The 22,560-nt window shown below is 40.9% G+C and overlaps 1 protein-coding gene and 1 non-coding gene across 2 annotated transcripts in view; both read right to left on the bottom strand.

Annotated features, from left to right (window-relative positions):
* NHLRC2 (NHL repeat containing 2) overlaps window positions 1–22,384 on the bottom strand; it is a 58,882-nt gene extending 36,498 nt beyond the window's left edge. The window contains exons 1-4 of the mRNA XM_049764442.1: window positions 22,207–22,384; window positions 18,006–18,158; window positions 5,429–5,884; window positions 2,471–2,592 (exon numbers count right to left, since the gene is read on the bottom strand). Of these exons, the coding sequence (XP_049620399.1) occupies window positions 2,471–2,592; window positions 5,429–5,884; window positions 18,006–18,158; window positions 22,207–22,384 (909 nt within the window). The remainder of the gene's footprint in view (window positions 1–2,470; window positions 2,593–5,428; window positions 5,885–18,005; window positions 18,159–22,206) is intronic.
* On the bottom strand, window positions 16,562–16,726 carry LOC125995508 (U1 spliceosomal RNA). The gene has a single exon (XR_007491017.1). It is a non-coding gene; the product is annotated as a U1 spliceosomal RNA (small nuclear RNA).
* Window positions 22,385–22,560: the final 176 nt, after the last annotated feature.

Raw genomic sequence — 22,560 nt, 5'->3', positions numbered from 1 at the left:
CACATTGCAACACAGCAAGACATAGGCATATAGTACAAAGTAGTAATAGGGCAGTTGATAGGCTACATCCCAGATGAACTATCCTGCAGGGGGGCACAGGAGCAGCTCAGTGGTGAGACACAGACCCTGCAGACCTGGGAACTCCATCCTTTGTTTCCTGATCATCCATGCACTGAGCATGCCCCTACAGGCCCTGCCACCTTGGGTCATCACAACTCTACCACCACCAGCGGAAGGAGACACTGGAACAATTATATAAAAAAAGAAGTGAGCCACAAATGACCAGCCATTAGATTATCACCTTTGTAGTTCAAAAGAGGCTTAAGTGATAGAGCACTATGGGTCCAGCGAGTGGCTAGAACTAGGCAAGAGGGTTTTTACTGGGAAGAGAGGGAAAGGTTCTAAAAAAGATCTATGGTTATGGTTGTACAACTTGCTAAGTTTACTAGGAATTTCTGAACTTATATATTTGAAATGTGTGAACTATGTTATGCAAAATATATCATAATAATATTTGAAACACACAAAAACATATGCTTTACAAGGTCATCTACAAATAAAAAGACATGAATTAAACATGTCAGTATGGTTATATATTTATGGAGAGGGAATGACAGAAAACACGAGTAGGGATAAAGAAGAATGCATATGTTATAAGAGAAAGAAATGGTAAATCAGCCTTCTTTCTATTTTTTAAGATACTAAACTATTAAACAGCATATAAATAAGCTAAGGTAACCTAAAATTTTTGTCATTATTCTATTTAAAAGGTATTTGAAATGCAGCCAATATTCCAAAGTAGATTAAATTCTAAAGCAAGAGAAATAATGAATTTTAAAGGGCTTCCTAAATGCCTGCAGGCTGCAGATCTCATTACTTCAATATCTTGTTAAGGTTTCTGATACCATGACAAATTATAGAGGCCTAGAGAACAGAAAGAGAACATACAAGAAACAATGACCTGTTTCTAGGTAGCAAGTAAACACACAAAAACCAACAAAATACAAAACTGAAAAAATAAGTTCAAAATGAAACTGAATTCTTCTAATGGCTGAAGTGAATTCCAAAGCAAACTTCTTGCTAAAACCTTTGGACACAGAATTCATGCAAGGCTGTGTCCCTCAAGGATTTATGCCACTGAAAAGTAAATACTGTGTAAATAGAAAAATAATTAAAAGAGATCAAATTTTTACAAACAATATGTCAAGAAATCCTAATTTCTATCTATAAACTAGAAGAGCTCTGTCTACAGTAGGGAAATTGTTAATGAAGTCACATTAGATTAGCACATTTGTATCCATGAAGAAAACCTCCCAGACTGTCAAAGAATAAGTTTGCTGTAATTTACAAAACTCCTCAAAAATATCATTTTCATGTTAGCAAAATATGCATATTCAAAAATGCTTCATTAAGCAGAAATTATTCACATATAATTCATACAAGTGAACACATACAATGGGCCACGCCCTGTGTTATGTTCTCAGGGTATTCTAAGCTTAAATTATGATACGATCTGTGCTTTTTTTCCCCTTATATGTCTGAGAAAATAAATATCAAATAAACAAACAGTGAGGAAAAAAATATATATCTGCAACAGTTATTATTTAAGTAGGATGCATTAGATGAACTTTCAAAAGAGAAGGTTACTTAAAGACCAGTGATTATACCTGATAATATATTAATCAAAAAGAAATGCTTAAAGCCATCAGGTACTTCTATAATTTAATACTATGCAGACATATATGTGATAAATATAAAAAAGTTGACTTAAAAACACAAAAGATTATATATATATAAAGTATGATTATATTTTATCTATTTTTTTAATTCTAAAATAGTTCTTGAAACAAAGACTTGGGAAAAGAAAAACAAGTTATAGCTATAAAGATAGAACAGGGGTTCAGGCTACTTTGCACACAGCCATCTTTGGTTCAATATTAGGCACCACATGCTGCCCCTAACACTATGAGGAGTGAGTGACCCCTGAGCAGTACCAGGAGTAGCCCAACAGCATTCCCAGATTGCCCCAGCACTCTAGCTACAAAGTCTTAGAGTATATTTTCTGCAACAAATACAGGCTGACGGAAAAAACAAGATACCCAGATAAAGAAACTCCTGAAAACAAATCTGAATAAGAATTCTGGGGCCGGTGAGGTGGCACTAGAGGTAAGGTGTCTGCCTTGCAAGTGCTAGCCAAGGCAGAATCGCGGTTCAATATCCCAGCATTCCATATGGTTCCCCCAAGCCAGGGGCAATTTCTGAGCGCTTAGCCAGGAGTAACCCCTGAGCATTAAACAGGTGTGGCCCAAGGGGGAAAAAAAACATTTGGGGGCACTGGTATGCCTCAGAATGAGAAAAAAAAAAAAAGAATTATTTAAGTATTTGTTCTCATTTTAAATATTTAATGTTGCAAATAAATACTAGTTTTCTTCACTCAGACTACTCAAACATTTCTTAAAATAGAAATTACCTTTCTGATAAGGTGGTTTTCAGTATCTGCCACATAGATGACATTATTCATTATGGCTACACCCTGTGGTGAATTAAATGTTGACTCAGAAAATAGTCCATCTTTTCTTCCAGGGTTGGGCCCTAAAATACAAGGCAGACATAATAAGACAAGTTTTATCCTTAAGAAAGTATCTCAAAGTAAATCCAAATAATAACAACAACAATAATAATAATAATAATAATAATAATGATGATGATGTGAATTTTAAGTTGAGGTATGAGTGTAAATAACAAAATACTTCTAATTTAAAAACAAGATCTATTTTTCTTAAAAGTGAGTTGTTTTTGACAGGACTTTATCAGATCACTAGCACACAGACATCGAGAGGCTCTATCCGCCTCTATTGTTCATAGCAATTTCAGTCTTTTAACATCTAGAATTTCTCACAATTTCTTAAGCTTTACTTCTGTTTTATTGTATACAACACAATATACACTACAAAGCCTTTCCTTAGAAAAATACACATGCTCACAAAATGCAGCCAACAACTAACTTCAAGGAGTCCCCAAGGAAGGCCACTGGTGCATTTCTTAGTAATCATGAGTCCCAGATTAAAGATTGCATAGATGTATATATAGTCGTATTATACTTACTATATATCTATATAACACATTATATATAAAATTTCACCAGGAGACCAAGTTCTGCAATATCTCATGCAGACTTGAAGTGAGAAAAAGAGTGACCCAGGAGTGATGGCCTTGGCTTTTCTAACACATGTGCAGTTCCAATTGGTTCTATGATCAGAGAACAAGCCTACACATGCTCAAAGCATGTTTTGAAGGAATTGGTCCCCAATATTAATGAGAGAACGGTAATGTTAACTTCAGAGCCTGCCACACTCAGCTTAAATCACACTCGATCTCTTCTCACTGGGCCGGATGATCAGGCTCTTTCTTCTTATCTCAGCTTTACTTCTGCAAAAGGGAACTAAGTGGACACCTAGCTCGTAGCACTGTGACAACTAAATAAATTACAACAGTTCCAGTGCTCAGAATAATGCCAGTGATCCATGCACTTCTTTTATTTTTCTTATCCTATTTCTATTAGTGTTGGTGACAACGTTCCCTTAAAGGAAGAGTGGGGTCATTTCCCATTGGAAAACCCAGTGCATTGGAAATTCTAATTCTTTCCAGCAGATCCATGAGAGGTGCACAGCAGCACACCTGAAGAACAGCCACAGCCCCACCAGAAATCTGCTAAACCACACTACAGCGGTCTCATGAGTGTATGGAGCCACAGAAATAATTGTTTAAATTGTAGGATGACTAGGAAGTATGTCATGAGATAAAAGGATTAAGAAATGTATTTGCCAGGGTAATTTGCTGCTGGTTGAACAGAATATTAACAGAGTGAGTACTTTATTAAAAAAATTCTATTCACGGGGGCCGGGCGGTGGCGCTGGAGGTAAGGTGCCTGCCTTGCCTGCGCTAGCCTAGGATGGACCGCGGTTCGATCCCCCGGCGTCCCATATGGTCCCCCAAGAAGCCAGGAGCAACTTCTGAGCGCATAGCCAGGAGTAACCCCTGAGCGTCACAGGGTGTGGCCCAAAAAAAAAAAAAATTCTATTCACATAATATCCAGAGTGAATATTTAAATATTAAAATATCTAACCATTTAAATTCAACTTCATAAGCTCTCAGATCTCTCTATTCTAACCCAAATACCAAGTAGCCAAAACAAAACAAGCACATATACATATACTATAACAAAACAATACTCAGGAATGATAAAAAAATTCAAGAGCAAAGAAAATATCTTGGCACATTGAGGATAGCACCAGGGCTGTGGAATATGATTAATTTATTTGCATTAAGAATGCAGCTATCCCTGCATTATTTACCATGGCAGCATGGGTTACTAATGAAGAACTGTCGAGATAAATTAACTTTGCTCTTTGACTAATTCAGATGTGCGTTCAGTGAACAAGCAGGATAAACAAAAGCGCACTTCATAGGTTTTATTATGGCAATAAGACCAGAGAGATAGGAAAAAATAAGCTACATTTTTATGTTCTACCCAAAAGAAACCAATGCAGAAGGACAGTCATTTTGCTTCTCTTTTTCCCCTTGCAGGGGACATAATTCCATAGGGTTGTCAGGACTGCCTTGTGGCATGAGGTGGCTCCAGGCAGAAGCTTGGTGCTTTGGAGCCACCTTCTAAGCCCTGATCTCCCCCAGGATCCAGAAAGCAGCACTTTCAGAATCTAAGGGAACACATGTCTGTGGCACTGTGGCTCATTTGCCAAACCAAATCCTCAAACCCTCACAGAAGGAAAGTAAAAGAATGAGCAGATCATAGGTCATTTGTTTTTATGTCATCTAAACTGTACTTTTCCAGGACAATGTCCTGGTCTTCAAAAAGATCTGTCTATATTTTGTATAGACAGTGGGACATTGTACATTTTATATGAATATGTTGTAAGTACAGTAGTTTTTTTAAAACAAATAACCCAAGATTGAATAAACAACTATAATTTACATACAAATTATATGTAATTTATGAACTATACATCAAAAATTTACAATTTTAAGATGTCCTATTTTAGGTATTTTTTTGAGGGGGAGAATAAATAGTGCAAAGATATTAATCCCAAACCCCTATATTAAAAAAAATTAAAAACAGGGACAAGAGCAATAGCACAGCAGGTAGGGCATTTGCCTTGCATGTGCCAACCCAGGTTCAATCCCCAGCATCCCATATGGTCCCCAGAGCTTGCCAGGGGTGATTTCTGAGCAGTGTCAGGAATAATGCCTGAGTGTTGCATGGTGTGCCCCCCCAAATAAAAAACATACATTAACAAATAATAATTTGATAACATTAAAGATCAACAATCATTTCAATTATAATCTATTTCCTTGAACTGCACTTTTAGTATCAGACATATTATATCTCATACCGAGAAACAAATGTTACCTCCAATGCTGTACTGAATTTGTCCATTCTTCCAGACCACCAAAATTCTATGATGCCCGGTGTCTGCTATGACCAGTCTATTAGAAACAGGATCTACAGTCACTTTGCCAGGAAACAACAGGGGTGACGGTGGCAAAGAATCTTTGTACAGTTTTATTCCGATTTTATGATCTCTGACCTGTCCCCGGTCTTTGTAATACTTTAAAGCAGTTGAAGTATATAAGAGTAATTTGTCTTTGTGCCCTTCTCCAACTAAAGAAAATAACATGTTCCCACGGGGTCCAAGAATGACCAGAGTTGGCCAGCAGGACACTTCGAGCTCTTGCCAGAGGGTGGCATCCGCATCATTGACCACAGGGTGTGTGATGTCGTAGCGAAGAACTGCGCTCTTGATGTTCTCCAGGACCTTCTCATTTGGAAACTTCGCTGAGTGGACGCCAATGATCAGAAGACCATCTAAAGGGGGGGAATTCGGAAGTTAGACATTGCGAAGTACTAAGGTTTGAATAATATCCACTGCCCAGTGATATAAACAGTCCAGTGATACAAAAGCGTGGAACTAAATTAGAACTTTCAAACACAATTTAAAATGTAAATATATAAATCTCATGAAAATCTTGGTTAGACTAATCATTAGACTACATCTAATTGAACATGATGAAAAGCATGCAGCTATTTTAGGATTAAACTCTTTTCTGTCCTTTTTTCTAGATAAAACTCCAAAATGCACCTTAGGAACCTGCTGAAATGCTGTCGCATTTTCCCATCTGCTTTGTACTCAGAATGAGATGCAGAAACTGCTTTTGGTGGGATTCAATGTCACATCATCGTTTTACCCTTACCTGACCTAACACAGTAACTAAATTTAAGGATGTAAGAATATAATCATCTCCTAGAATAAAAGGCCTTCTTAATTTATCTAGAATTCTCTTTTGTAGTTCTTACAATAACTCTTACTGTAGCTGGCAGGAGCACTGAGAAATAAAAACTAAAATCAAAACATATTTTAAAGTGTGTCAAGAAGTTAATATAGAACAATATAGGCAAGAGTCAGAGTGGGGGGAAATCACTAAGACCATGACCTTTTCAACACTCATCCAAAATTATATAAACCAGTATAATCACACACACACACACACACACACACACACACACACACACACGAGAAACTGTTCCCTATTTGGAGCACACACGCGTGCGCACACACACACACACACACACACACGCAACTGTTCCCTACACACACACACACACACACACACACACACACACACACACGAGCAACTGTGTGTTCCTATTTGGAGCACAAGAGGTGAGAGTCCAACAGAAATGTTCCTGCCTTTTTTTGGCTCGATGAACACAGCAAACGGAGAAGCAAAAGCATGGGAAAACCCTAAAGGGAAGAAAGAGAAGATGATGCCCCAGTAGGGAAACACACACCTCAGTGACACAGCTACACCACACATTGTGTGTGACAGACTCAGACATGTCCAGTAAATGCCTCAAGAACAAACAAAGGAATTACTGTGATAAATGAAGGAGGGAACTCAAAAGAAGACTGAGATGAAATGTTGGGGGGGATCCTTGGGGGCAGAACAACTATGTACTAAAACAAAGCTACCAGCAGATTTCCTAGACCCTGGTGTATCTACTACAGAACCCATGCTGTGACAGTTCAAGTCTAGAACACAATTCAAAATTACTTACTGCTCACAGGATAAGTTAAGCAGATCTAGTACCAGAAAGAAATGCCACCAAAATGAAGCAAACCTTTGAGTTGAGCTGATAAAACTCCCCCACTTTAGCTCCTAAGCTTACCCAAAACTTCTGTCCAAGTTGGAGCTTCCCACAAGCCTCCTACTGCCACTGAACATGAGTGGTTTGCTCTAAGAGGACACGGGGTAAGGACATCAAGGGAAGAGCTGCAGAGGACAAGGCAGGTGGAAAGGGGGCTTCCTCTGCTTGCCCAGTGGGCTTCTCCCAGCACCTCCACACACTCTCCAGTGTGGCAGCCTTCTAAAGCCCCTGCCCTGCCATGGGGATTTCCACACCCTTACCATGCACAAACAGCCTTGTGTCCTCTCTGAAGACCAGGCTCTGGGGCTGCAGAATCCAAGCTTCCAATCACAGAAAAAAAAAAAAAAAACACTCTGGCTATCACCCCCAAAATTCAGAGGGGCAGTCTGGAAAGAAGTTTGCAAACTGAGCACTCTTACCATTTAGGACATGACAGCAGAAATTGGGGCAGAGACGAATGCATATACTTTCTATTACTCCTGGCTCTGTATTCAAGGGGTCATAAGCAGTGCTTAAACTGGAGTCTGCTGCATACAATGAGACCCCCACCCCCAGCCCTGCACTATCTCTCTGCTCTGGCTATCATTTTTCAATGGCATCATTAAACTTCTGCAGGATAGCCTTGGCACACATATCCCTTAAAAGATGAGAGATGCATCCCTAGAGATGTATGGTTAGCAACTGTGTCACTGGGTGATGGTCGCACACCCAGGCTCTGGGAACCAGTGTGGTCCATGTGGCTCCCTTTTTTCTGGCCCTTTCTATACTTCCCATCTACTGGCATTCTCTCTACTTTCATAAGACTAGATGACTTTATATTATTCTGTGGCCTATAGGTGTTGGCTTTATATTCTGCCAATGTAGTTAAGGTGGGATTGCTTTCAATATTAATCCCTGGCCTGCTCTGAATTATTATGGATCCCTGTGAAACACTAAGATAGCACAAAAGGAAACTGCCTATAGGTGCAAAGACCACAGCAGTTCAATTGGATCTCCAGTCCTCTGACCTTGTATGTCTCTTTCTTGGGCACTTTAAGTTTATTTCTCTAGTTTATCTGTTTCCATTGGTGAGAATTTAAAAGCACCAATTTTATGGGAGCAGCCTCAAGGAAAAAGGCTCAGTGCAGCCTGCTAGTCAGATGCCACTTGGCAGCCCTCCTGGGGTGGAACTTGGAAACATGCTACAAAACAACAACTACTTTTATCTCTGACCCAGCGAACCTATTCAAACATTTACTAAGACTATGTGCTACTGTAACAAAAAATAGGTATCTACAAGATTAGTTATTGCCTGTAACAGAAATATTAGGACAATCTGACAGAACAATATACAGGAGAAAATAATTAAGCCTCTCTATTTTTCCCCTTCTCTCACACACAGTATTTTCATGCAGTTATTAAAAGCAATCAGAAATTCTTTATGAATTGACAAGGAGTGACTACCAAGATAAATCGTTCTTTTAAGAAAAGTAAAGTGCATAGAAATTAAAGTTTGTTATCTTTTGAGAGGAGAAAAAAAGAAAACAAGGGAAATTAAAGAAAGATAAAAACCCATCCTGTTCTGATTGCTACAGGACTTAGAATCTAGGACCACTTCAAGGTTCCAGAGAGAGGAGTGAAAATACCTTTCTACATGGTTCAGATTAAAACAGATAAAAGAGAAAAAAAAATGGGGATTACCTAAAAAATACACCCCGAAACAAATGAGTGAACAAAAGCTTATGAGGGGAGATAGAATTGCCTTTAGCTGGTTTTTAATTATGAGGAACTAGAAGAACCCAGTAACTTTTGGTTTACTATCTCCAAACACCTGGCATCTCCTGGAAAAAAAATGGCCCAGCCTTACAATGCATCTTTGAAAGAGAATGATGCCACTGCTCTCCCTGGCAGGCCAATCCAAACTGTGGGGCCTTCTTGGAATAAGGGGTGTCTTCTGCCTGAAGACACAGCAGCCCGAAGCTACACCCTATACCAGTGATGGCGAAGCTGTGGCACGTGGGAAGGTCTGCAATTAAGATATGCGGCACGGCTGGAGGCGAGAGTGCCAGTGTCTGCTTTGCAGCTCACCTGGCAACAGGGCTGGACTGGCCATTGGGAGAACATGCTGGCACTTTGAGGAAATTCTTTGGTTTTGTGTGGCAGTTTGGGCACTTGGGCTCAAAAAGGTGAGCCATAACTGCCCTTAAACCCTCCAACATAGAAACAATGCAGCTTCACAAATGAACCTTATCAAACTGCCAAGACACCCAATCATCCTAGCTCCATAAATCCTGGACACCTCCAAAAGTAATAGTATCAACAGCCCAGTGGGTTTACTGCAAATTTGATAGCAAAGTTGTGTAGCAGTCCACCAAGTTTAATGAGTGAAAACAGTAACAGAGAAAGCTCAACCAGCAACAACCGGCCCTGTAAAACCTCAGACAATGACTTTAGTAACACCACTATAAAGTATAATAACGATCACAAATCGGCTTTCATTGATTTTTTTTAATAATTCTATTGCCTTTGTGTTGTAACAAGCAAAACTAAGTAAATTTGTTGTGTCTGCTAAGGAGTCAGGCCTGGAAGTGGGAATGGGAAACTGAGAAAATTAAAGAGAGGGTCATACTGGTGATGGAATTGGTATTAGAGGACTAAATGCTTGAAAAGATTGTATTGTGAATGATTTTGTAAACCAACATCAAGTAAATGTGTTGGTGTAATGATAAAATTTAAATGATAAATTTTCTAGTACTCAAAGCATACATCATAAAGTAGGTAAGACTGTCAGGACTATATAGCCCTTTCAATACTTTGAAATACTTTGAAAAAGTGAAGGGGAAACCTGAACCAGATGAAGTTAAAGAGAAGAGAACAGGGAAGGGGCTTAAAGGGGAATACACAGAGAGAAGGAACATCATAATCAAGACATAAGGGACTGAGAAGGTTAGTGACAGAGAAACAGGAGACTCATTTTGTAAGACCACCCCAAATGAAGACTTAGCATAAATTCTTCCATCTTAAAGACATCAGCTGGTTAATCCCTTAGTCACCCTCTTTAATATCCTGAAACCCTCCCCTCTTTAGAATGAGGTTTTGTGCAAGCAGATAGGATGAACTGACCTCTCTGTTACTCCCAGTCATGCACTCAAACTTCCCAACCATGTCTTGAACAAAGCGTCAATGTATCAGATAAGCAGAAGAAAACTGGTGGTCTGACAATTCCCAAGAAAATATGAACAATGTACCCTCCAAATCGATCTAACCAATTATTGTTCAAAGCATAAGAAAATTGTGGGATTGCAGTTTCATAGTATAAAAGGAAGCCTCTACCCAAGGCTGGGGTCACTCATCTCCTAAAGGGGATAATCAGCTTCAGGACTCAATGCTTGTTAGATTTGTGATTTGTACATAATAAAATCTTTTAATACAAAGCTCACTGATTTGTGAAATCTTTCAGATATCAGATGCTAACAATTAAACAGAATGAAGAGAAACCCCAGAGAGGGTCAGCAGGCCAGCCACATTAAGGATTCATATCTTGATATATCACAGCATTAATAGCAAGTCTTAAAGGTTTTCCAAACTGGACTCCTGGCCTGGTCTTTCCCTGAAAACCTGCCCTTCCTATACTCTTGTCAAGGAATGGCCGTATCACCATTATATGTAAAATCATGAATCATTTTGGATTAATATTTATACAACATATGATATCATGATTACCCAAGCCAGGAAACCACCTGCAAGCTTTCTGTAATAAATAACTTGCCTCTTCTCGTGGCCCACATTTCATCCATGATTACTATATCAGTACGTTTTGTTGATCTGATTAGTTCAAGCTATTAATATTTGCATAGGGAAAGAAGCTTAAAGCAGGCCAGTGAAAATACTTTATTATATTTGCAGGGAGGGTGGTCTCTTAAGCAGTGCTCAGCAGAAAGGAGCCAGGGTGGGGGGAGAATCCCACCTGGATTTTGATCTAATCCTGCCAGTTACTCAATGTAAAGGCCTGGGGGGGGGGGGCCTGCTGCTCTGGTCCTGTGCTGATGTGGACTCTCTGTGACACCTGCAGGTGCTGGGGACCCCAAGAGACACACTGGGCAATGCTTGGGGGATTTTATAGTCCTGAAGGATAGAACTGGGGACCACTGTACTATCTCCAGGCCCAGGAATATTTTGTAAAATCTGAGAACCAAAGTTGGGTGGGAAAAGTGAGTATAAACAATGATGATTAACAATAGTAACTAAAGTCTCTCAAGGATAAGAAAATTCTAATTTTAAAAATTCTGCAAACTGGGCTCGGAGAGATAGCACAGCGGCATTTGTCTTGCAAGCAGCCGATCCAGGACCAAAGGTGGTTGGTTCGAATCCCGGTGTCCCATATGATCCCCCGTGCCTGCCAGGAGCTATTCTGAGCAGACAGCCAGGAGTAAACCCTGAGCACCGCTGGGTGTGACACAAAAACTAAAAAAAAAAATTCTGCAAACTGATCAAGTATTTCTGTCACTAATCCAGACTAGTGAGGTGTTGGTATACTATAATTCTACATATAAATATAGAATATGATCCCAGGCTAAATGAAAGGACTGAAAATATTTGTGCTTTGGATGTTACTAAAGACTATAGCCTGACACATTTTGAGATCTGAAAGTCAGGAATGACATTTCTGGACAAGAAAAGCCTGAGAAGGTCATTCAGGGCAGAGGGAACACACCCAGGCCTATAAAAGAACAGTGATACTGAGCAAGTGAAGTCAGCTAGGAGTCAAAGACAGCTAGGAAAAGGAAAAGAAGTTAGGAGAATTTCAGGTTTTTTTACTATGGTCAGCAGAGACATGAAAGGATCAAAATCACTGAACAGTAAACTGGAGACCAGAAGCAAATTGGAAACCCTTCTCATTTCAAGAACTGTCACTACTCCATATCCACAGTAAGCACAATGCAAGTTTGCTATAAAAACTGAGTAAAGACACAGTCTAACACAGAGAATGCTGACAAAACAAATATAAAACACATGGAGTGGAGTTATTCACACAGAGGTCTGAGCACTGTGCTAGGATCCAGGTGCCTGGAGGACTTGAAGGGAGAACCTGACACTTAGCAGCATTCAGCCCTCCTGAACAAGATGAGGTGCCTGGCCGGGCCCTGCCTAAAACCACATATGTGATGCTCCAGGCTGCTGATGCTAGGCAGATACCCCCAATCAAAACCTTGGCCATAGAGTCTAATGAGGAAACTGGAAGACTCCAATTCAAATGTGTAGACGGTAACCTCTCCTCCTTTTGGGGAAATGATGCAGCTGTGGACCAACTGCTTCTGTAGTAGGAGCCAAGAAGCTGGGCTGTCTCTCCCTGCCTGATTCTGGCTTCCCTGTATTCCCTGGCTAGAACATACCAATCCTGAGACAACTCTCCCTTGAGTCCTAATGAATTCCTAACCCTGGGAGAGCTTTAGAAACCCTCACACAAAGCACAATTACACAAGAACTCATTGAATTGTTTATTTTCACTATAAATTAGAGATACTACATTCCAATCATTTTGAATGAAGTATGAAACAGAAAACTAGCATATCATACATAATGGGAATCCTGGCATTAACCCAGTAGTATTAGAGCATTGATAAAAGCCTCATTTAAACTTGCATTAATATATATCTCACTGAGCTTTAAAATATGTCAAGTTTTCCTAATGAAGGTTTTCTTTTGAAACAAGTGGTTTTGAAAAATCTGAGTATGGGGGCCAGAGAGATACCACATTGGTAGGGTATTTGCCTTGCATGTGGCCAACCCAGGACTGACCCGGGTTTAATTCCTGGCATCCCGTATGGTCCCCAGCCTGCCAGGCACGATTTCTGAGTGCAGAGCTGGGTGTAACCCCTGAGTGCAGCTGGGTATAGCCCCAAAACCATAAGTAAATAAACAAACAGGTATCACCAGTATTTGAAAAAAGAAAGAAAAATCTGAGTATGGGCCAGAAGTGACAGTACTGCCAACAGAAAGCTTACTTTGTATGCAGTTGCCCAGGCCTGATCCTTGGCATCACATAGTCCCCCAAACCCCATTAGGAGTGGTCCCTAAGCACAGAGCCAGGAAGAAGCCCTGAGCATAGTCAGATGTGATCCCCAAACTAAAAATAATTAAAATTTGAGTATTAAAATAGACCATGAATACATACAGCAAAAAGAGGTAAAGATAACAGCTGGGGGAAAAAAAGAATTCACGGGGCCAGAGCAATGGAACAAGTGGTAGGGCATTTTGCCTTGCACGCACTAATCTAGGATGGACCATGCACTAATCTAAGATGGACTGCAATTCGATTCCCATATGGTCTCCAAAGCCAGGAGCGATTTTTGAGTGCATAGTCTGGAGTAACCCCTGAACATAGTCACCAGGTGTGGCCCAAAAACCAAAAAACAACAACAACATTCACTAAGATAGCTGTTAAATCAACATAAATGAACACAATGTAATAATGTAATGAATTAATAAAAACTACAAACACAGCCACCTTCTTTTCAAACTTTTGACTATCAGATCATTTGTTACTATTATCTTGCTACTTTTTGCTTTAGACTCTGGCATTTAAATTTCCCTTTTGCTACTGAATGTGAGAACATTACTGATCACCATTACAAATCTGACATTAAGACTTGCTTAGCAGAGAAAAGAGAATGAGTTTGAAAGTGGGTCTCTTCCAGGATGTTTCTGAGTTAATTAATATGCACTTCCTCACTTTGGGAACAATTCAGACTCAATGATAAAAGGAGCAGAATATTCCGCAGAATTTTAAACAGGCTGTCAAGAGTCACTTAAAGAATGCAAATTGCATTGCTGGAAGTATGTTCAGAAACATGTCAAACAGTAAGGAGACAAGACACTGAGCATGGGGAAAGCAAATTAATTTAGTGACAGCTTATTGAACTTATATGTGACAGTCCTGGGTATGCCTGCTGTGGGGAACATAACTTGAACGAATCTTCCAAGCAACATAAAAATTGACCGCGGTTCGATCCCCCGGCGTCCCATATGGTCCCCCCAAGCCAGGGGCGATTTCTGAGCACATAGCCAGGAGTAACCCCTGAGCGTCAAACGGGTGTGGCCCAAAAACAAAAAAAAAAAAAAAAAAAAAAAAAAAAAAAAAAAAAAAAAAAAAAAAAAATTGATTATTTCAAAATTACCAGTATTTTCAAATAGTGGCATACTGCCGAGAGTGATGTTTCTTAGAAATTACAATGCTGAAATCCACTTACAAAGCATTTTACCTGTCACTAATACATCTAAATGTGATAATAGTTTTTCTTTTCTGTCACATATACTATTAAAAACACAGCCAGTAAAATGGTAAACAATTAAAGGAGTCTTTCTTAAAAAAAAAAATCACAAATTAGTTTAAGGTATAACATTAACCAAATTTCATCTTTAGGTTTTTGTTTTGTTTTGTTTTGTTTTTTTGACTTTTGAACCATACCTGGTGATGCTCAGGGTTACTCCTGGCTCTGCACTCAGATTTGTTCCTGGCAGTGTTTGGGGACCATAAGGGATGGTGGGCATCAAACCAAGCTTAGCAGCATAAAAGGCAAGTGCCCTACCTGCTTTACTATTTCCTCAAAATAGTATATAGCATACTATCTCTTCCAAAATTTCATCTTTTAAGATAGGTAAATTTAGGACTCTCATTTAAAAAATGTTTCCCTTTTGAGGTCTCAGGTCGAGGGCACCAAGGTCACCTGGGAGCAGGGGTGGTCTGGTCCAAGAATAAAATCAAGACTTCATGAATGCTTGGTTTGGCAGTGTGGTTTGAGGGCCAGGCTCCAAACCACTGAACCATCCTCCACCAGGTCCTAACTCCAGAATTCTTAACCCAATCTGTAGTGCATATCCCTACTTTTTTTTATTTTGGGGCAATGCTCAAGGGTTACTCCTGGCCGTACACTCAGGAATCACTCCTGATGGTATTCAGGAAACTGTATAAGAAGCTGGGGATCATACCCATGCAAGCAACTTACCCACTGTACTATCTTTCTGACCCCTGTAGTATTTTGTTTTGCTTTTTTCTTTTCTCTTTGTTTTTTGGGTCACCTTTTGTTTGTTTTCTGGTTTTTAGGCCATACTGGTGATGCTCAGGGGTTACTACTCCTGGCTGTGCGCTGAGAAATTGCTCCTGGCTCGGGGAACTATATGGGACACTGGGGGGATCGAACCACGGTCTGTCCTAGATCAGCTGCATGCAAGGCAAATGCCCTACTGCTATACCACCACTCTGGCTCCTTGACTTACCCTTGATAATGCTCAGACCTTACTCCTAGCAATGTGCTGAGAGAATACTCTTGGTGGCCTAAGAGGGCCCTATCAGGTACTGGAGATCAATCCCAGATTAGCCATGGCATGTGGCCCTACTCACTATACTATTTCTCTGACCCTCTGCAGTGTTTTCCTAAAACACAAATATTATTTCATCTTTCTATTAAAAAATAAAAAATGACTTGAAATATCATTATTTTCAGTGGAAGGAAAAAAGTCAGAAAGATTAAGAATTTTGGTCAGGCCCGGAGAGATAGCACAGCGGCGTTTGCCTTGCAAGCAGCCGATCCAGGACCAAAGGTGGTTGGTTCGAATCCCGGTGTCCCATATGGTCCCCTGTGCCTGCCAGGAGCTATTTCTGAGCAGACAGCCAGGAGTAACCCCTGAGCAACGCCCGGTGTGCCCCCCCCCCAAAAAAAAAGTAGCTTTGGGGCCAGGAAGGTGGTGCTAGAGGTAAGGTGTCTGCCTTGCAAGCGCTAGCCAAGGAAGGACCACAGTTCGATCCCCCGGCGTCCCATATGGTCCCCCCAAGCCAGGGGCAATTTCTGAGCGAATAGCCAGGAGTAACCCCTGAGCGTCAAACGGGTGTGGCCCAAAAACCAAAAAAAAAAAAAAAAAAAATAGAATTTTGGTCAAAGCGATAACACAGCAGTAGGGCTTTTGCCTGCATGGGGTCAACCTGGGTGGACTGAGGTTCAATATCTGGCATTTCATATGGTCCCCCGAGCCTGCCAGGAGCGAATTCTGAGGGAAGAGCCAGAAGTAACCCCGGAGTACCGCTGTGTATGGCCCAAAGACCAAAATAAAGAATTTTATATAAAGTCCTTTACAATGAAGGCCAAAACCCTCACAAACCTAAAATCCCTTCCTTTCACTCTTTTGAAGATCCATCCCTACAGGTTACTTTCAAGAGACCCACCCTGACTCACTTCCTCACCTTCTTATATCACCCCACCCCTCTTTCAGCCACAATGATAATTTTTCAAATTCCTTTTCCGAGGAATGTTTTCCTCGAAACTTTCCTCAGGTTTCATATGCTTTTGTTTTTTTCTTTTTCAGGGGAGAGCGCGAATACAGTCCCCCACTACCACAAATTATGCAGTCGAGTTTCCCACATTTGGGGAAATCGCAGGGGTCAGCACATCTGGAGTGCAATGGATAAGCCTCACCCTGGGAAAACCACCTTCATGATCATGGTATCTCCCCTGCCAGGTTAAGTATTCATATGCTTTTTTAATTTGACTTTACCACATATCTCCTTAGCCCTTACAAAATGGCCTGCATGTAGGGACATACCGTATTTTCTGTATAAGATAACTGGGCGTATAATATGTCCCCCTAATTTTACAGTTAAAACATAAGTTTAGGCCTATATTTGCTGTATAAGACAGAATGTTCCTGTTCTGAAACTGTATGTACCACAGTGAGCCAATCACAACAAGCAAAGGTTCAAAGGTTATACTGTAATAGACTTCCTCTCTGACCCTGGCCAATCTGAGCAGGCTTTTTACAGTGTAGATTCCGGTACAGAACATTGTATAATTTGCATGCATAAAAGCCTGCTTGGATTGGCTGAGTTAGAGAGGCGGTCTGAGCAGCCTTGCAGTGGTTGGTGCAGGATGGAGTTGGAAAATTCGTTTCGTGACAATATCCAGACGATTTTCATTTAGCGGCATATGGAAACATTTTTCAGGATATACTCGGTGTATAAGACAACCCCGATTTTTGGCTGACTTTTTTTCGTTTCAAAAGTCGTCTTATACGTCGGAAAATACAGTAGTTAATATGAACAAATGTAACTAACTTCAGGAACACATAAAACAATTTGATCATAAAGGAGAGAGAGGAGAGAGGGGGGGAGAGGGAGAGAGAGGGAGGGAGAGAGAGAGAGAGAGAGAGAGAGAGAGAGAGAGAGAGAGAGAGAGAGAGAGAGAACAGGGTAATAGTATTTGCATGTGAGCCACTGGTTCTATCCCCATCGCCACATATGGTCCTCAGAGCATCCCCAAGATCAATGATCCTGGAGCACAGAATTAGGCGTAAACCCTGATCATCACAGGGTATGACTCTCAAACCCAGAAACAAACAGTTGATTATAAAATATATGTGTCTTTATTCTCAGAGAAGAACTAAATGTTGGTTTTGAGGGTAGGAAAGATCCTATAGTGGATAAAGTGCTGCCTTGCATGTAGCTGACCCCCCTTTCAACCTCAAAACTGCCAAGAGTAATTTCTGAGCACAAAGCCAGGAGCTAATCCTGAGCACAGCCAACTGTGACCCCAAAACAACAAAAATAAAGCAAAATCCAGAAACACAGGAGTGTTGGTTCTTAAGGAACCAAACCATCAGCATTAAAGTTACTTTCTCAATGAAAGGTATATGGAGTCTTTAAGTCATAGATTAGAAATTTGAGAATCATTCAAGTCTTGCCAGTCTTGTTCTGAGCACTTCTTTTGTCCTTATTAGCAGTTAGTTAGGAAACCAAAGAAAAGACAGATACCTGTATCAGAGTAAGTCTGCTCTAATGCATGGAGATCAGGCAACAGGTGAATACAGTTTATGCAGCAATATGTGAAGAAGTCGAGCACGACCACTTTTCCACATAAATCCTTGTAGACAGAAATGGGCTCTTCTGTGTTCAGCCATTCTAGACCTGAAATTGGTACAAAACATATGCTCACAATTAAAGGAAAGACAAAAACAATAATTTATCTAAAACTTTCTAATAAAATATGGCCATCATTCTTTCTTTCTTTTTTTTTTGGGGGGGGGGGCGGTGTCACACCCAGCAGCACTCAGGGGTTTCTCCTGGCTCTGTGCTCAGAAATCGCTCCTGGCAGGCTCGGGGGACCATATGGGATGCCAGGATTCTAACCATCGACCTTCTGCATGCAAGCCAAATGCCTTACCTCCATGCTATCTCTCCAGCTCTGGCCATCATTATTTCTAAGGAGGTCAGGAGGAAAAGAATAGAAAAGTGATCTTTTAAGACATACTCCTTAGGGCCAGAGCAGAAAGGTGCTTGCCTTGCATGTGGCCTACCTGGGTTCAATCCCTGGCATCCCATATGGTTCTTTGCACCCTGACAGGAATAATTTCTGAGCTCAGAGCAAAGAATAACTCTAAAACCAAGCAAAAGTCTTTGAAATTGGAAGAAAAATTTACCAAACTTTCAGAAATCAGGCAAGAATCTACATGCAGGCTGGAGCGATAGAACAGCAGGTAGGGTGTTTGCCTTGTATACAGCCAAACCAGATTCAATCTCCAGCATCCTATATGGTCCCCTAAGCCTGTCAGGAGTGATTCTGAGCACAGAGCCAGGAGTAACTCCTGAGTGCTGCTGGGTATGGGCAAATTATATATATACACACACAAATAAACTACAAGCAAAAGAAAAATAAAATGACATTATACAAAATGAAGCAATACATTAAAAATAAAGTAACACAAAATATAAAAGAAAAGAAAATGTAAATTATTAAGTACACAATTCAGTACAGGGGCCACTGAATAAGGGTAGGTTTTATGGCAAAATGAAACACAAAAAAGAGCAACGAGAAATTTAAAAAATGCCTCAGTCAACTTCAAAGGATAAAGAACTAAACAGCAAAGTTAAGCAAAATAGCTAATTTTCTGGAACTACATTATTATTAGTGTTCCCTTTAAAAAAAAAAAAAGAATCTCGGGCAGGAGTGATAGAGTTAGGGCGTTGGCCCTACCAGGAGAAAGAATCTGGATTTGATCCCCAGCATCCCATATGGACCCCCATGCCTGTCAGGAATGATTTCTAAGCTCAGAGCCAGGAGTAACCCCTGAGTGCCACTGGGTGTGGCCCAAAAAACAAAAATAAATAATAAAGAGAATTTCATTCATCTGTACCTTCGCGATAATTAATTTGATCATAATTTATGATTTTAACTATTGCATTACAAAGATTTTCTTTTTTCTGGATGAACTTCACCCAGCAGTGCTCAAGACTTACTCCTGAAAAAAAAAAACAAAAAAAAAAAAACAGACTTACCCCTGGCTCTGTACTCAGGAATCACTCAAGAGTACACTATGTAGTACTGGGGATCAAACCTGGGTAAATCACATGCAAGGCAAGTAAGTGCCTTTCCTGTCATGCTATTTCTCCAACTCCAGGAAAGATAGTCTTAAACGAAATATTAGAACAACTAGTAAATCTACTTCAAAATGATCAAAAAATTTTGCCACATGCAAAAAAGCAAACTCAGACCTCCACCTAGCTAGCACGATGCACAAAGAAGTATGGCACCTCAGCACATTCTTTTCTTACTGCCTCATCCCAACTTGGGATGCATAATTCCTTTCTCTGACTTTCTGGGGTTCTCTGATCTCCCTTCAATGTCCTATTTCCTCAGTAAAAGTGCAGGGGAGGCGTGGAGTACAGCACCATGAAGATACTGAATTCGTTGCTTACAGGTGACTACAGTTACAAAACTAATATGTCTTAAAGCAGTTATTTGGAATTACTTTATATACACTGAAAACAAATTTGGTTGGAACAAATAACAATAAATGGCAAAAACTGCAACTAAAGCTACACAAAATAAATCAAAATTCTAAAAGAAAAAACCCTAAAAATGATTTTTGCCAATTACTCAACCTAATGAAGTTATGAGTGGGCTTTGAGTAAGGAGTTTTAATTTTAAGTAAAGGGTTAATTTTACATCAAATCCAGCACTCATATAAAACTTCAAACTATTTTTTTAATTTTTATGTTGATCATAATGGCTTACATATCTTTCACAGTAGTATTTTAGGTACATATTAACATTGAATCAGGGGAATACCCATCAACAAATTTGTCCTCCCCCCATCCCCATTCTGCAATCCATATCCCCCACCATCACCCCCCAGGCTGCTAGAGTAGATGATCCCCTCTTTGTCTAGCTTACTATTAGTGATCATATATCTGTTTGGTCCTGGTATCCTCCCTTGTTTCCCCCTAAACTTCAAACTATTTTACACATATTTTGTAATAGCGAAGTAGGTCTGAATCAGTCGTTTAAGTTTATATTCAGTAGTCCAGAGTGACTTTGATGGGTAGTGGGGGAATTAACAGAGAAAACACAATAACAAATCAATTACTGTGCTAGGTGCTAACAGGTTCAATAAGAACAAAAGTAAATTTTAAAGTAATAATATGGCTTTTATTTATTTATGTATTTATTGGTTTGGGAGCCACAGCCAGAGGTGCTCAAGACTTATTCCTGAACTCAGGAATCACTCCTATATATCGGATACCAAGATAGAGCTTGGTTAGGCTGCACGAGAGGTAAGCATCTTACCCATTAGACTATAACTCCAGTCCCTATGGTTACAATTTTAAAAACTGATAATACTTAATGAGTTCATTTATTAAGAATGTTGCATATCAACATACTAACCCTAAAAGATAAATACTGTTTCCTTTTTATAACTGAGAAAAGTAAGGTTTGGAAAGTAACTCACTCAAAACCATGCAGCTAACCAATGGGAAAACAGATTTAATCCCAAGTATGTTTGGTTTTGCTCCTTACCCCACTCTCCCCATTAATAATCAGGTCTAGCAGAAAATATGAGTATCTCAAATACTAAAACTGAGTTATTTTACTTTCTACAGGTCACTAAGTTCAAAATCTCCCGGGGATAAAATACATTCACTGTAAATACAAATAGAATTAGAAAATAGGAAACCCTGTACACTATATCATAAGCTGGTAAATTTGTTTCTAAAAATGTAAGTGTAGTTTCTTATATCTTCAGTATTCAAGCACCTTTTTTTTTTTGGTCCTTAGTTTCTTTCACTCAGGCACCCAATTGTTTTTGCAAGAATTCCACAATATAGCAAAAGCCACCCAGGATTAACAACAAGAGATAAAAAGCCCTTTTCAAGTCAGGAGAAGCAAAAGGCTGGAAAGATACACCAGGTTCTGATGTCAGGGGCAAGGTTCTGATACACCTTCCCTCGAGACACTGAGCCTGGCCACATCCAACTAATACACGTGGTTCCAATGTCCTGCGCCAGGAGCTATGCCAACCAACACCGTGGGGCAGAAGGATACCAGTCTCAACCAAACAAGGCAAAGTGGGCTCGTTTATCACAGCAAGTTGTGCTTCACAAAACGACACAAACAGCACTGGGAATATCAGTTCCCTGGTGCTCTAATCCATCACAGCGCCCGGAGTTCCAACTCTGGAGAAGGATCAAGAATCTCCAAGTGACAGGCTGGCCTATGGCTTGGAATGGAGAGATGAGGGGGGCAGAGCTAGACACGGGCCAAAATGGGGCTCTGGGGACACGGACTCAATCAACCCTTTGGGGGAAACTCAGTCTCCTGGCCTTAAAAAAGGGAACCAGAAAAGGCACCCCAATGGGCACCCAATGGGAAGTCCAAGTGACAGTGACTTTTCCCTCAAGTGTCTGAGGACCGTGGGGAGCATCTAGGAAGTGATCAGTGTATGCAAACACGCAACCAGGTTGCGGGGCTCCCCGCACTCCAAAGGATCAGGGCGTGCGCGGTCAAATGGGTCACTAAACATTCCAGGAACCGAAGCACCGCACCCCGCAGGGCTCGGAATGTTGCTCCAGGCCAGCGCGCCCCAATTAGGCCAGCAGAGGAAGGGAAGGGAACGCAAGGCAAGGCAAGGGGAGGTGCCCAGGAAGGTCCACCCCACGGCCAGCCCCTCTCTCTCACCTTCGGGAAACTCGGGCAAGGCCAGGTCCTGCTCCCAGCCGTCCACCTTCTGCAGGTACTGGTAGACCAGGCGGTCCTTCTCCTCCTGCGTGACGGCGTCGAGCAGCGCGTACTCCAGCGAGGTTTGCGCGGGGAGCAGGCCCGCCAGGCTGCAGCTCCGCGGCCCGGGCGCCGCCATGGTCCCCGGCCCGGCCTGACCCTTAGCGTCTGGGCTGGGACACGGGGTTGCGGGGAGGCGAGCGCGGCCCTGCCTGGGCGGGCTCTCCCGGCTGCAGCGCTCCAGCCGGCGACGCCTGCACTGCAAACACACACACACACACCCCTTTGGGCAGCCCGCGCGCTCTACGGTCCAAC

Source organism: Suncus etruscus, chromosome 17, assembly GCF_024139225.1.
Source record: "Suncus etruscus isolate mSunEtr1 chromosome 17, mSunEtr1.pri.cur, whole genome shotgun sequence".
Lineage (NCBI taxonomy): Eukaryota > Metazoa > Chordata > Mammalia > Eulipotyphla > Soricidae > Suncus > Suncus etruscus.
Note: the sequence above shows the minus strand (reverse complement) of the source record. Positions and strands in the feature narration are given on the sequence as shown.